At 43.8% G+C, this 14898-nt stretch overlaps 1 protein-coding gene across 2 annotated transcripts; it reads right to left on the bottom strand.

Annotated features, from left to right (window-relative positions):
- TRMT10A (tRNA methyltransferase 10A) lies at positions 1 to 11023 on the bottom strand. 2 transcript variants are annotated; one of them, XM_042871822.1, is made up of 8 exons: positions 10955 to 11023; positions 10041 to 10321; positions 9123 to 9285; positions 7863 to 7934; positions 7322 to 7396; positions 6368 to 6517; positions 4245 to 4350; positions 1 to 988 (listed from the first exon to the last, which is right to left on the bottom strand). In XM_042871822.1, the coding sequence occupies exons 2-8, from the start codon at positions 10238 to 10240 to the stop codon at positions 822 to 824; spliced, it is 933 nt and encodes a 310-aa protein (XP_042727756.1). In that variant the 5' UTR covers positions 10241 to 10321; positions 10955 to 11023; the 3' UTR covers positions 1 to 821. The 2 variants fall into 2 exon arrangements, with proteins under 2 accessions (XP_042727756.1, XP_042727757.1); XM_042871823.1 differs by lacking the exon at positions 7863 to 7934.
- Positions 11024 to 14898: the final 3875 nt, after the last annotated feature.

A 14898-nucleotide genomic window follows, 5' to 3' on the forward strand; every position in this document is an offset into this window, starting at 1 on the left:
TTCAAGACAGAAACTATGGCTTTAAAAGGGAAAAAAAAAAGCAAAGCACTTGACAGACAACACAGTTAATAGAATGGGGAAAAAAAACAAAACAACCAACCAAAAAAACCCAGATGTACTGCCACCTGAACTCACTGCACACGTACCAACAAACATATCACACCCCAGCCAAGGCACATGCTTTGCATGTACACAGACACACATTTACTCAAACTGAAGCATTAAGCAATGGCTTGACCCCACACTTGTATTTCCTCCTCTGACCACAACTAACTAAAAATCAGGGGGAAAAATGGGAGTGGCTCAGCTGATAAAGGCAGCCCAGTTGCTTGTGACTGTCTGTTGAGATGCTCAGGAAAATCAGAGTTATTTCTGTTTTTAAATGAATGCCTTGCAACAGGCACTAGTGATACAGGTTTTGAGGTCACAGGATTATTTGTAATTCATTGCTTAGAACTGAAACAGAGATGAATGCACACATTAAAACAGTGATTCAGTATTTTGGGTAATATATCCGAACAATTATTAAAAAAACAAAAACCACATAAATAACATAGCTTCCTTGGTAAACAAAATAAATTCTGCATTTGCTATTCATTTATTTTTTAAAGCTATTAATATAGAAGTTTCAGGATAAAAACTGCATTTGTTTTTACCCTTTCTGTCCAAGAACAACTTTGACCCAACTCTGAAGCTACCAAGCATTGAGACAATCAAGTATCACAAGGGCAGCAGATGATCTTCAGAGCTTAACTGCTTCGTGTCTCAGTGTTATCCCACAAACTCCATGTCTCATCTTTCCCATCTTCTTATTCTGCAGGTTAATTGCTGTCTGAGTCCTTGTCTTCACCTTCTTTCTCACATAGGGCACGTTGGGATGAATCACTGGCTTCTCCCAATGGAACTGCCCCCTTCCGCTGTGGCAAGACACTGAAAAAGGCCTCCTTCCAGTCTCTCTTCTCCAGGTACGCAAGGATGATTTCAAACACTGCAACGTCAAGAAACACTATCAGCTCTTTTACAAGAAAGAAACTGAAGCACTGATAGGGACACAGCTCCAAATCCATTTTTACAGACATTTACATGCATTTGGGTAGAGCCGAGGAAGTGAAGGAAGAAGCAGAAGTGGCAATCTGACACTGTTGCAGTTTAAAGCAAAGCACTTTCAGTCTCTAGTCTCTATAGTCTCTCGGTTACTACAGCAACACTTTTCTGTAGTTGCTCCACTTCGAATTGACTTCTCTCAGGGACAGAAGAATGTCCCCCCAGTCCTTCAGGTCTCACAGGTGCCTTCTATACTGGCATTAACACTCTCCCATGTTAGAAAGGAGTACTCCTGGGGATGCACTTTAACAATGATGTCGCTTCCCTCCCAAATTATAACACAAAGAGTCCCAAGTCTTCCTAAAACCTACTATAACCTCATTATCTTTCTCTTCCACTTCTAACTGATGAAATCTGAGCTTAAAGCAAAAACTCTCATTACTCCCCCTTTCAGCAACCATTAATAATACAAACTTCTTGCTGTTGCTATTATATTAACCATACTGTTACCCAACTCCTTCCTATTTCACCTCCTAAAATTTTCCCTGGTTGACAATAGCTCCAAAGTGCATTATATGCAAACTATGTAATGCAATCAGCAAATTCTTATTTAGAAAAATCCCAGGCTGCCCCTCCCAAAAAAACTCTTAGCATAAACTGCAGCCCTGCAGCAGCAGGGAAGGCAGGAGGCGGCCCGATGGCTCGTAGGTTAACCAAGCATAGCTAACAAATCTGGAGTGCAGGGGTGGCTCCTCAAGCACGAGAAGCACTGCAGAAGCTCAAGCACTACAGAAATAGTGCTAACACCATTTGAGAATGGAGACTTCAAAAAAAAAAAAAAAACAACACCACACCCAGTGCAAATGTTCCATATGAGAAAGGATCAGAGGAGCTCTGAGGAGCTGCACAGATCTCATGCTGAGAGTCAAGATACAGAAAAGTATCACATTTACTGGAGGTTTCCTAGATCCAGGTTTCCTGGACAGCCTGCCAGGATGCCCAGATTACAGGACAGTGTGACGCTGACATAGATGGCCATTTTACCAAGCAGGTTATTCACCTTGGAAGCATGGCGGAAGCATGAACTCTCAAAGGTCATAGCACTGCATTAAGACCACTTTAAGTTACTCCAGAGAACATCTGTGGCAAAAGTGGCTGCTCAAGAAAAAAAAAGAATACAAGGAACACCCTTGCTTTGGAACTTGATACAGTAAAATTAGAACTGATGGAAAGAGAGAGGCTTCAATGATATGCTGCAATAGCAACAAAAGCATTCAGCAAGGATGTGAGAAGACGATGGGAGCAGTTAATAGACATCACTGCAGACTGGAACGTAACATGGTACTGTAACATACAGCAAAATGAATTTGCCTTGGCATAAAAACTTAAATGGATATTTGTGTTCCTCATGCCATCATAACACGCAGACTCTGAGCCATTGTAGAAGTATACAGACACACCATCCCAATGAAAGCTATAAATAAGCAAATAAATGAAAAGCAGCATATGGACTCCACCGTTAACAACACTAGCGATTTCTCACCACCAGAGGGCCCCGTTCAATTTAAGTGCTTCAAAGACTGACAAGGCAGTTAATAAAGAGTTTCTTTGAGATTTTTCAAATTCACCACTATTAAAAGCAGTTCCATAGGGACCAGGCAGGTCCCACAGTCTCGTCTATCCCATGCTCTGGTCTTCTAGCTTCAATCCCTGCACCGAGAGCAGGCACCCAGATGTCAACCAAAACAGAAGTGGGGAGCAATCACAAAAGCAACAAGATGCGTCCTCAGGACAACAAAAAAATCTCAGCGCAAATAAGCTTCTCTCTTGCACAAAATTTATACGAAACTTGAGAGACAGCTTGATTCTGTTCATCTTCTTCATATCTAGTAGCATTTCCCTTGACAACTGTCTTTTTTAATTTAGTTTGTGTTATTAGGGTTACAATATGGACCAGAGCTATGATTACAACCACAATATCCCTCCACTTTTGGCAGTGGTGGAATTATTCTTGCCTGAAATCCTTAAGCGAAATAGCAGAACCTCACAAATGGTCTGTGTGTTATGCTTTTCAGCTCTGATCTGAAAATATTTTAGAAGAGTATATTTTAGGGAATGTAATCCCACACAATATGAAATCCCAGCAACTAAACTGCAGTAAAATCAGGTGCCTAGAAGTCTAGCACAAGAAACATGCACAATATCATAAAAGAAATAAACAAGCGCCCAAATAAGTGATCTCTTTTTCTCCCCATAAGGCAGCCTCCAAAAATGCTGACACTAGAGGTCAGTATAAGACTACTGCAGAAAAATTCTCCAATAAAACTTTACAGACAGCAGAACTTCTAGTAAGTAGCACAAAGATTTGCTAGTGCCTACATAAAGAACATGTAAAGATTAAGTTTTAGAAACTATTTCCTTTATGTTTAAATATTCTTTATTATCATGCAAACGTGCATCTCATCAATCACTGGCCTCTCATGAAATTAAAGTTATCGTGCAACACATTAATAACATAACAAACTTACACAAGGCAAGACAAATAAAATAAATGAACATGAAGTGAGGCAAAATGAAAACTCAAATGCCATGTTAAAAAACTCCCACAATGGTCTGTGCAGCCCCTGTTTTCTGGACACTGGAAAATAATCACAGAACAGGAGGACTAGAAGGCGTCAAGACTTCATCAAGCATAATGTATACTTCAACCAAAACCAGGAAGCTAGGTAAAAATGCAGTTATGAAAGCTCTGCAGATGGAGAACTGCTTAATCAAACTAGGTCAGCATACAGGTACCTAAGCAGTTACAGCTGAACAAAGCTGTCAGAAGACACGAAAAAACATCACATTCTTAATCTCCAGTGGAATAAAATACACAGAATGGTTTTTCAGTGTTTTGTTCACTTATCCACTAAGTCTAGAAGTAAGGCTGGGGTGATAGCAATGCCAAAATGAATCACGGGACAAGTTAAGAGAACAGAAGGTGCAGTTCTCAGTGGATAAGGCACTTCCTTAGCTACTTTTGTATTTCCCCATATCTAAAATACTTAGAGGTTATGACTACTGCATCCCAAAGGCAATTAGATTCAAGAAATACCAGCTCACTAAAAACTGGATGCTTTCACTATCCGAAGTTTCAAACTCAGAATTCTGCAGGTACATTGTGTGATAGCATCGTCACTCAGTATTTTAGAACTCACCATGATTGACTGCTAACACTTTCCGACTGTTCATCTTCACGAAGCTTCCCAGAGGGAGCTGTGCGTGACCGATTCCTTGCTCCACAGCTTTTTTGTAAGTAATTCCCTGGAGGAAAGGCATAAGAACAACTGGACTGAGTACCACAATTCCATATCAGCGCATACAGATAAGATTACAAGCATCATTTTCTGTCCAGAGTCTCATCGGTACTGCCTCACTATTGCTGAGGAAGATATTTAAAAACAGAAAACTATCCAGATAGGACAGTATCTGCTTCAAGAGTTACCTCTGGAAAACATGACACCTCAAATACATGTCACTCTATGACGTACGGTCAGAAGGATGGCAAACAAGACCTGGTCATACAGGTCTAGAACATGCCGGGCACAGCCTGCTTAAGGGCAAGCCTGGGCTGAAGCACAAAGTTACTCAGTTTAAGGTAACCAGTTTTTTTTTTGTTGTTTTTTTTTTTTTTTTTTTTAAAGGAAAAAAAACAGGGGAATTAAAAAAAAAAAAAAAAAAAAAAAAGGAAATTCAGTACCTGAGAAACAAACAAGTTCTGGAAAGCATGTACACTTGCACAGTCAATAAGTATACAGAGGTTAGCCTTGGTAAGATGTAAAATCAGTAAAGCCAGCAGGGCCAATGACGCCCTCTCTACACATCAGACCCGCAAGAGGTTAGATTTCTCACAGGACCTTTCAGCCCCAGCAATAAGGACAACTCAGCCCAGCACTGTTGTTGAAGATGACAGTGCAAAACTAGAAATTAAAGGTTCTCAAGATGAAAGCAGTGTCCCTGCTTGTGTTTCTCTCCCTCTGATCTCAAAGAGCCCTAAATATCACAGCGGTGCTGCCGTCAGCCCTGAAGAGGATTCAGGCTCTAGTGCAAACCAAGCTAAGCGCCCATCAGCATCAGTGGTGCTGACACAAGGGAATCACAGAGGAGATCAGCAATACAGAGCAGTCAGACGAGTCTTCATTTAAGCCCCTTAAGGAAAGCCAGATACCAGAAATTGCACTGTCAGATACTGGCTGTGTGTCAGCCCTTCACTTGGGATTGGAGAAGGAAGCCGATACCCTGCAAGCCATTCTAGGCTAGGCTCAGTAAAATTATCACCTTGGAAAGATAATCAAAATAAATGAAAACACTCACCAGTGTTGTAGGCTTGCAGTAAACTCCACAAGGAGCCATCCCCAGAGAGAAAGCCTTCCTCAGTGGCAGTCAGTCCTTAAATGGGGTCTAAGAGAGGTGGAGCCAGGCTCCACCCCTTCCTGGTAGCACAGGTGAATTGCTTTCACCTGTGCTCTCACAGCTGACTCACTGCTCACCTCAGGTGATGAATCAGAGGTTCAGGCTGTGATCAACAGCTCCCATATAAGTGAGTAACCACTTGTATTACAATGACCATAAGGGATTCGCTTTAGTTTCCTACTAGCCTTTAAGTGTAGACTAACTGCTTTAGTATCATTGGTGATACTAAGAAAAAAAAAAAAAAAAAAGGAATGTATCTTAAGCCTCAACACATCACCAGAAGTGATATCGGGGTTTCTTTGAAGAAGAGTGGGAACAATGTGGGAACAAAAGCACACAAAAAGTACTTTTATTTCCCAGCTGCATTCTCCATAACTTTCCAGGTTCACACAGCACAGTCCCATGTGCAGCTATGGAACCACATCTCTCAGGCACTTGCATTACTTCACTAAATTCTCCTGTCAAGCAAACTCATTAAAAAAAGGATATTCAAGATTCAAGCACTGCTCTTCATCTATTTTTGGGTGCATGCACATACAAGCACACACACAAGTGCATGAAAAGAAACCAAACCCTTCTGTCTGAAAATATGGCCCTCAGTAAGCTGAGCAGCGTTATGAATTCCGTTCCTATATTTAAAACTAAAAGATTCAACCCTAAAAAGCCTCAGCATGTCTGCACTCTGGAACACAAGTCACTGATACCACCACAAGCTTTACTTTCTCTTTTCTGCAACAAATTTTTAATGAAATCTTTGTTGAAGAAGTTTTCTTATTATTTATTTTTGTTAGTTTATACGTGTGCATTATTTACACAAAACAACATGTGAATAGAAGAACTGTAAAGAAGCAGCATACCCACAGTTTACCTTGTGGTGATTATGATCCACCAGTCCTCCAATCACATAAGCCTTCCTCTCGTCAAGCTCACCAAGAACGTCTGGAGAATCTGAGGTGAGGTACACTAGGTCTTCTTTCTTTATTAGCTCACTGTAGTGCTCTGTTCTAATTTGGATATCCTAAAACAGTTCAAAGAGTTACATTTAACTGCTGAGTTGCTGGGCACTCTTTACAGACCCAAGACTGAACCAGCAAAAACAAGAGTCACTTTACACCCCTCATTCACGTTTCATTACGTCCCACAGTACAGACTGCATACTGCATGAATAATCCACAGACCCACCACTGCTCCCTAAAGCACTGGTGTGTAAAACAGTTGCTGAGAAACTTTCTGAAACGCCAAAAGAACTCTGCAAAACCTTAAGTTCTTGCGATTCCCTTCAAGTGTTACCTTCTGTCCCCACAGAGATTCCAATCATTTCAAGACCACCTTTCCAAAAGAGCAAGAATGGATGCAAACACTAAGTGAACAGCACTTGTTAGGATGTGGGAGGAGAGGTTTACTCTGTGCCTCTGGCGATCACACAAAATCTGCTCAAAGTGGAACCACTCTTCAATCACACCAGCAGTGCTCTTCCCAATAAAAAATTAAAAATAAAAACCAAAAAGAGCACTGCCAAAACAGATGACTGTCAGAACTGCCTAAATCAAGCAGTCCATCAGAGAACAGTATCTGTTCAAGAAGAACTAGTGAAGACTGTGTGTGGAGTGTTCAAAGCAAAAATAAAATCTAGATTCAATACAAGCACTCCTTAAGTTATACTATTTTAGAGCACAAAGAGCCTCACTTCAACGTGATATTGCTCTGAAGTCACAGAAAAAAAATAACCATAGATAAAGCACTGGTCCTTCACAATACATAACTTAGCTAACAATTGTAATGATTTCTTTTTCCCTTCTTATAGAAATAGTCAAATATTCACCTTCCAGTTGACCCATCCTTTGTCATTTTCATTCATATTGCTCTTCAGCTGTCCCCCATGGCTGGTCAAGTAGAACTTTGACAAGAACAAATGAAAGATACACATCACTAAATCGTTAAAATGTCAATCTGTTTCCCACTGTACAATTTTTATTTTTTTTTTCCCTCTTAAGCATTAGCTAAAATGCTCACTTATCATCCAGTTAAAAGTGGTAGTGGTGCTAAGACCACATCATGCAGTAAGGAACATAAAGAAATACACACGGTCCCTTTTTTCCACCTATGTGTCATAGACAAAACTGACTATCAGCACTGCTTTAGTGGCACACCAGTATCTGGCACTGCACTGACAGCCACATACTTTCTTATGTGTATTTTTATAACTTCTGGGTTGAAAATTCATTAGCTAAAATAGATGTAATTTTCTTATTAAAAAAACAAAGCTTTTTTTTTTCCTCTCCAATGTCCACCTGTGTTGCAACTGTCTTTTTAACACACTTTGTATGTGACAACACAGCCATACTCAGTTTGTTTCAACATACCTGCACAGGATGGAATGCTTTGCGATTTTCTGCATAACATCTCTGAATTTGCTTGTGAAGCTTCTTAACATCCTGTATACAACACAATTTGTTTTTTTACATAGTCCTTCAGACAGACCACCACAAAATGCTTTACCATGAGCCAGAAGCTAAAGAGAGAAAAAGGAGGCTTTTAACTGGCAAAAGTGACTGCTAACAGAGAGCGGACATCAGACCCTGACAGAAGGAACAGCCTTTGTGAAGGGATTCTGCTGACATGGAAACATACATCTTCCACATTTAAACACCTCTATGCACATGCTTGATTTGCATTGTTCAAGGAAACAAACAAAACAAAAATCACTGAGATTTAAGCACACATTTAAACATTCAAAATTAATCTCAGGAATCAATGAAATTTGCCACACCACAACACTCAGTCAGTACCACGCGTGCTCCGCATTACAGTCAAAAAGCAGCCAGATGGACTTTGCAGAAGCTCAAATTCATGCAGTCTTGCAGGACAGTGAAGTCAGAGCAGTAGAAAGGCTCAGGGTAAGAGCAAGGGGAGAGGTCTGCCTTAAACACTGCGGGCTGCACTCATACATGAGGCTGCAAAGTATTGCATGTTCCTTGTAGGGGTAAAGCTGTTCTGATCTCAAAATGGCAGATCAAGTGTCTTGACCAGTGGCTGGGTACCATGGCTGATCTTTCTTATATTTACCTATCCTGTGAACATCTCTCCCCTTTTTTTTTTTTTTTTTTTTTTTTTTTAATATATAATCCACTCTAAAATTTTAGAGATTTTGTGCTGTCCTGCCCAAACCACTTCTGGTGTACCTAAGAGAAAAAGCTCAGTATCCTCATAATGCTAAGAGTTCTAATTTCCGTGGAACCTCTCTAACACTGCTGGGAGCCTCACATTGATTTCAAAGAAAAAAAGTAATTGGATGTGGCATTTACAACCTTTCTAGCAAAACCACTTTGAAGCAGAATTGCATACAGTTTCATAGAGAACACACTGCACAAACTGTTTCTATATTCCTGTTCCATGGAATCAAACCAACTCCCACATCTCCGTGAATGTGATCAGAATCTTCAGCAAGCTTACATAAAGGTACATTCTAAACCCTGAAAAAGTCTGCAACTGATGTGAGCAGTTCTAGGAGTCATTACAATCTGAAAAATACTAACTATCCACTACTGTCTGCTCTGATATGTCATCAACACTGCAACCAGAGCATCTTCCAACATTGTATTTGAGGGGTCAATTTGATTTACCTTTAGCACCATCAAGTCATCAAAGCTGCAGTCCACAACGAGGCGAAGCGTGCTGGGAACAACTTCCCTTCGCATACGCTTTCTGTCATTCCCTTCATTACTGGTGTCTGATTTTGACTGACGTTCTAATTTTCTCTTCTGACGTTTTTCTTTTCGTTTCTGCCTACACAAATAAACATACAGATAAATCTTTGAAAAGAGGTTCTGCTGAGGTGCACATCATGCACATAAATGCACAGTTCTGTGACGAAGGTGGATGGCCCATAACAGTGGTAGTTTAATTTCTCTCTGTTGCTCGCATCTGTGCCAACAGAACCATGAAACCGATGCCCCAACTCTGCTTGTGAAGTTCTGGATATACACACAAAGATAGATATCTGTGATGATTCAAATGAAGACAATGGTGAGAGTTTTGCGGACTTAAAGGTATTCTGAGTCAGGTCTTCTGCCCACATATGCCTCTTCCCAACAACAGAAGAACACAGCTCACCACTGCCCAAAAACATTTTCACAGGTAAGTCCATGTAACTAACAGCACAGCATTTCATGTGTCAAAAGAGGAAAAAAAAAAAAAAAAAAAAAAAAAAAAATGAACTCAGTGCTTTACAAGATCTGCCAGCAACAAGGAAAGGCACATCCCATTCCTGAGATTCATCCCTCCTAACAAGCCAGTAACATGCAGTTTTGAAGCCCTCCTCTTATCTGCTTCAAGCTGAGGAACACTTACTTCTAGCATGGAGAAAATGCTTACCTTTACAGCTTCTTCATTCTCGGACGGAGCAGACTATGACTACTGCTTTAAACCTAGTATGGGAAAAAACTGGTTTTTTGATTTGCTAAAACTGTGCACAGAGTCTGCTGACATGTCACAACAAATTAGCACACACAGTCCTACGAAAACCATTTCGTGAACCATACCTTCGGAGATCCTTCTGTTCTTCCCACTGTTTTTGCTTCAGTAGTTTCTTCCTTTGCCTCTTGGACATGGGCTCAAGGCGTTCTGCTTTGCCTGTGCCTTCCTCCCGTCTTTCTACCTGCCTCTCACACGACTTCACCTCTGCTTCCAGCTCAGGCGCATCAGGGGGCATGGTGCTTTCTGTTGGTGTTCCTGATGACATGAGCTCCTGGCTGGCTTACTGACTTGTATCTCATCCGCGTGATAAATATGTCACAAAAAACAACTTTTCATCTCACCAGTTCTGTAAGATACAAGAGAGTAGTCACTAGAAAGCTATCAACAATCAGCTCAGTCAGAACGAAAGCCATTCTAACGAACATCTATCATAAAAAACGGAGCGCCTTTTGCGGTTTGCTTAAAGCCAGGTTAATAACACATAAAGCACCAGAGCCGCGCTGCACGCCGTCAGAGGCATTCAGCGACCTCAGCTAACCGACAGCGCCGCGCCACCCGGGGATGCCCGGGGCACGAGGCCGAAGAGGAGCAGCCGCCCAGCGGCACAGCCCCGCCCAGCACAGCGGCACAGCCCCGCCCGCAGCACCCGCGCCCTGCGCTCCCCTGGCTGCTTCCTGAGGCACGCACCCGCGCAGCTACACATCTGTACGCACACGCGTGTGCTCGTGTCCCCCCCCACACAGAAACACACGCGCATCTTTATTCGCGCCCTCCAGCCACCTCATAACTCACCCGGCTCCTCCACCCCCCCCTCAGAACCTCCCCAGAGGCGACGGCGACAGCCGCGCGCTGCAGGAGGCGGAGGGGCTCGCGCCAGGCCCGCCGTTAGGCGGCCATCTCCCCCTTCCTCCCCGCCCGCCAGCTCCCCGCGCGCTCCCCTCAGCGCTAACGGCCGCGGCGCGCGCAGACCCCCACGTACCCGCGCGCCGCCCCACGCGCCAGGCCTTCGGAGGAACAACCGCCTCTCGAGCGCACGCGCGCGCCCCTCCCCGCCCGCCGCGACTTCAAATCCCAGCGGGCTACGGGCGGCCGTCACGTGCTGCCGGCGGTCACCGCCCCGCCGCCCCCGGCGCTGCTTGGCGGTGAATGGTGGAGCGGTAGATCGGCTTGGGTTGGAAGAGACCTCAGGAATCGCCAAGTTCCAGCCCCCCCGGCCACAGGCAGCGTTACCGGCCGTTAGCCAAACGGCAGATCGGGTTGCTCAGAGCTCCGCCAATCCGGCCCTGAAACCCCCCAGGAACGGGGCATCCGCCTCCTCTATGGGCAGCCTGGGCACCTCACCGTACTTTCAGTACAAAACTTCCCCCCGACATCCAGTCTAAATCTTCCCTCCGTGAGTTTAAAGCCGTCCGCCCTTGACCTATGATGCCCCTGGAGGATCCGTCGGAAAAGCGCTGCTTCCCGCTCGGGGAGCTGCGTGGGCTCCGCGGATTGAAGGGAGCAAAATGGGCAGAACTTGCTCGGATGGCTGTGCTGGCACCAGCGAGTTCACACAGAGGGCAGCAGAGTCCTTCTGAGCGCTGCCATTCCTCAGGGAAGATGCGCCTTCCAGCTCCATATCTGCATATATAAAAGCCCCCACCAGCTGGCTCTTGTGCCCTTAGTGCCAAAACGCGTGGAACGTGTTCCTTCCCCTCTTGATCACTTCGTGAACAACGCTGCCCGGGCACAGGAGTAATGCTGGAGCCTTGGGTTATGAGAAAAACGCAGTTTGGGCAGCCTAATTCTGTATGCCGATAGCGGTTTGCCTCTGGCTAATGAGGTGCGTGCGGCAGACAGGAGGTGCGTGCTGCCATCATCTCTTCTCCGTGTGCGTCGCTGTTTGTCTCAAGTTGCACTGGATCCAGATATACACAGCCTTACAGTCCTGCTGCTGGTTTCAGGTTTGCTATGGCTAAATTAAAGTCACAGAACTGTATGGGGCCACTACTGTAAGACGCTGACCTTTAGCTGCTGTTCATGCTGGATATTTGCTGTAATATTTGATTTCATTTGTGATTATTTCCTGCATTACTTTATAAATAACCAGGTTTGCATTTGCTTCTGCTCGCATCTATTGAAGACCTCAATTATGTTACTATTAGTATCTAGATTTCCACACCAGGTTTGGCTGTGCGTCTCCCTGCCCCAGAGCAGAAAGAAGGATGTCTTGGGAGCACAGCTCACTGAACCCCTAGCACTAGCTGGAAGACAAAGATGGGCTCGGATGCTTTGGTGCACGTGGGTTGAGGTGAAAATTATGAGCGTTTGTGAAGGGAAGACAAAAATGTTTTATTGACCCCTGAAAAATGTGAGGAAATCTCATTAGTTTTATAAGGTCATATAAAGATATGAGCTTTATTGTTTGGACTCTGGAAAAAGTGCAGCAACAGTAATACTTTGACCCTAATACATATGCCAGCATGGCGTGAGGTGTCCATTAAAGGGCTGATCCCACAACCTCTGCCTGTAGTGGACTTTGGTGGGTGCAGGACCTTTTCATAGGTGTCATTTGATGTTAAGGAAGTCACTGCTGATTTAGCCCCAGCACAACTGAGGAGAGGCTCAGGCCTCCCCTTTTCCAGGTGTTCTAAGATTGCACCAAGTGTGCTTTAAATGCACGTATGTAGTTTTTTAGATATAAATATACATGCATGTGGAAGTACGTAACACTGTTTCTCTGCACATACGTGATGGTTAGAGACTTAGTTCTGTAACAGGCATACAGTTGGCTGGTGTACAAACAACTACACCAATGTAAATGATCTGGCCTCTAATATTCTGGCGCTAAGAGAGGCCTTTGTTCTTTTAACTTCATTTCAGGGAAGACATACATTTCCTATGTCCCAGGAGTGTAAGAGGGGGATTACTTTCCCCCAGATTTCCAACCAACATCACCTCCTCCCAGTGAGTGAAGTGTAAAGATTCATTTCCAAAGCAGAACCTACAGTTCTGTTCTTTTTCTAGCTAGAGCTGTTTTGCATACTGATTTTGTCATTTCTAATTTTTTTTCTAAAAATGAACAGAGAGCTTGGGGAGTTTCTTGTTTACCAAATGCAGCAAAAGGATCAGCTGGAGTGCAGAAATGAATACACACAGAGGTTACCTAACTCTTACATGCAGCAAAACAGTGCACAGAAAATAGAGCTTAGAACAAGACACAAGGAAACAGCAATATGAAAGCAGTATATCTGCCTGATAACATTTCCTTCTGCAAACTGTGAGAAGGACTTGGCTTATGGATTCAGGGATATACTCAAATTAACAGGGAAAATCAATCTCTTGGGGCATCCATAGAGACTGGAAGTGTCTCCCGGAGACCCCCACCTGGTCCATGTGTGCTCTGGGCTCTGTTTAGACATCTTCACTTGTGTATACATGAGGCTGTGCCTCCAGTCCCTTCAGTTCAGAAGCATCTTGCAGCCTGAGTTGTGGAAGCAGAGTACCTAAAAACTGGGGAGCAGCAGGAGCAAGGTTTGTTTCTATCAATCCCTCCCTGCCTCCTTCCCTCTATGCACACACACACAGTGCAGAGAACTTCCAGGGGGCTTCTACCAGGTGTGGGGATATGAAGGAGAGGACCAGTTGTGGCTCTGCTGCTTCTCACCAATGCACGACATTTGCAGCCACTGTACCAGGCTTCTCTGTCAGCACAAGGCAATGAAGGAGGCATTTATGCTATCACAGGCTGTTCTCAACTAGCAGTCCTTCACTTATGAGTGAAGACCTGATTACAGAAAAGGTATTGCTAGCAGTTAAATACAGCCTGGGGCAGCACTGCTTTAGTTGGGATATTTGTAGCTAGCAGCCAGCCAAAAGTCCTAAGGCTGTAATGTAATGACAACGCAAGTAGCACTCTAGCCTATAGTGGAGAAGTCATTTTGTGGCAGGGAGTTATTTACAGGACCTAGCTTGCTGGAGAAGAAAATAAAAATCTCTTGCTAAAATAACCTCTGAAATAGAGAAAGCAAGCATGGTGATGGCTGGTGGCTATCTATCCTTCTTATCCCTACCTTACCCCTACTTAAACATGTAGGGGCAGATCCCTCCCAATGCAGAAAGAAGCAGGCTTCACTGGCTTGGGAAGAGAGTGTCCTGGCACAGATTTTGGTGTGCAAAGTATTCTGAGGAACATGTGGGGTTAACACGCTGCCACGCAGTTATCCGAGGGACAAGGGTTTCCTTAATGAGCCCTCTAGCAGCAGGGCTGACTGTGGGACGGGCTGGGATTTGCTCTCAGAGGAAATGGGGAAACGTGTGCTTTAGTCAGGTGAGAGCTTATTGAGAGATAAACCGAACAGAAGGAAACTGGAAAATATGGGTGAAAAAAGAAGGGCCTGGTTTGCCCTGTTCAGGATGAAGACAGAGTGGCTGGCTTGTTTCATCTTTTCAGCCTCTAATCTGCTGCAATGAAGTAATATAGGGGCTGCTAAAAAAGAGAGAGTTTCTTTTGTACAATATAAAAGCCAAGGAACTGGTATTGCACATCAGTCTCCTTAGCAGAGCATCATTTCCGTTTTTTGTTTTTTTTAATGGCACTGATAAATCCCTTGTACTTCTGCTCCCAGACCCTTACAAAGCATCTGCTTCTGTGATTGCCTATACAGTTGATACATGAAGTTGCAGAGCAATAGTGAGAAATTCAGCCCCTGGCAGCAGCACACCTTTGTTCAAGCAGAGGAGTGGAGGGAGCTCCTGGTTCTGCCAGGTCTGGAGGCTGCCTCCACTGCTCAGCAATGTGGCTGCATGGGCATTCAAAAATGAAAGCTGAGGTAATCAATAAAATGGGTAAAAACCTCCAGTTACCCTAGTTCTTAATAATTAACTGGAAGTCCTTCCATGAACTTAGTACCTGAGTGTGGAATTTGGAATCTGACCCTTACT

The sequence above is a fragment of the Lagopus leucura genome, unplaced genomic scaffold, assembly GCF_019238085.1.
Source record: "Lagopus leucura isolate 7727_CA_CO unplaced genomic scaffold, USGS_WTPT01 Super-Scaffold_100004, whole genome shotgun sequence".
NCBI lineage: Eukaryota > Metazoa > Chordata > Aves > Galliformes > Phasianidae > Lagopus > Lagopus leucura.

Excerpts from the sequence above, each read along its gene's own strand:
- TRMT10A (XM_042871822.1), bottom strand. The coding sequence starts at position 10,240 with ATGTCATCAGGAACACCAACAGAAAGCACCATGCCCCCTGATGCGCCT. Across the intron at positions 7,397-7,862 it reads AAGCATTCCATCCTGTGCAG|TTCTACTTGACCAGCCATGG; the intron begins GTATGTTGAAAC and ends TTCTTGTCAAAG. Across the intron at positions 4,351-6,367 it reads TGGATCATAATCACCACAAG|GGAATTACTTACAAAAAAGC; the intron begins GTAAACTGTGGG and ends CCTTTCCTCCAG.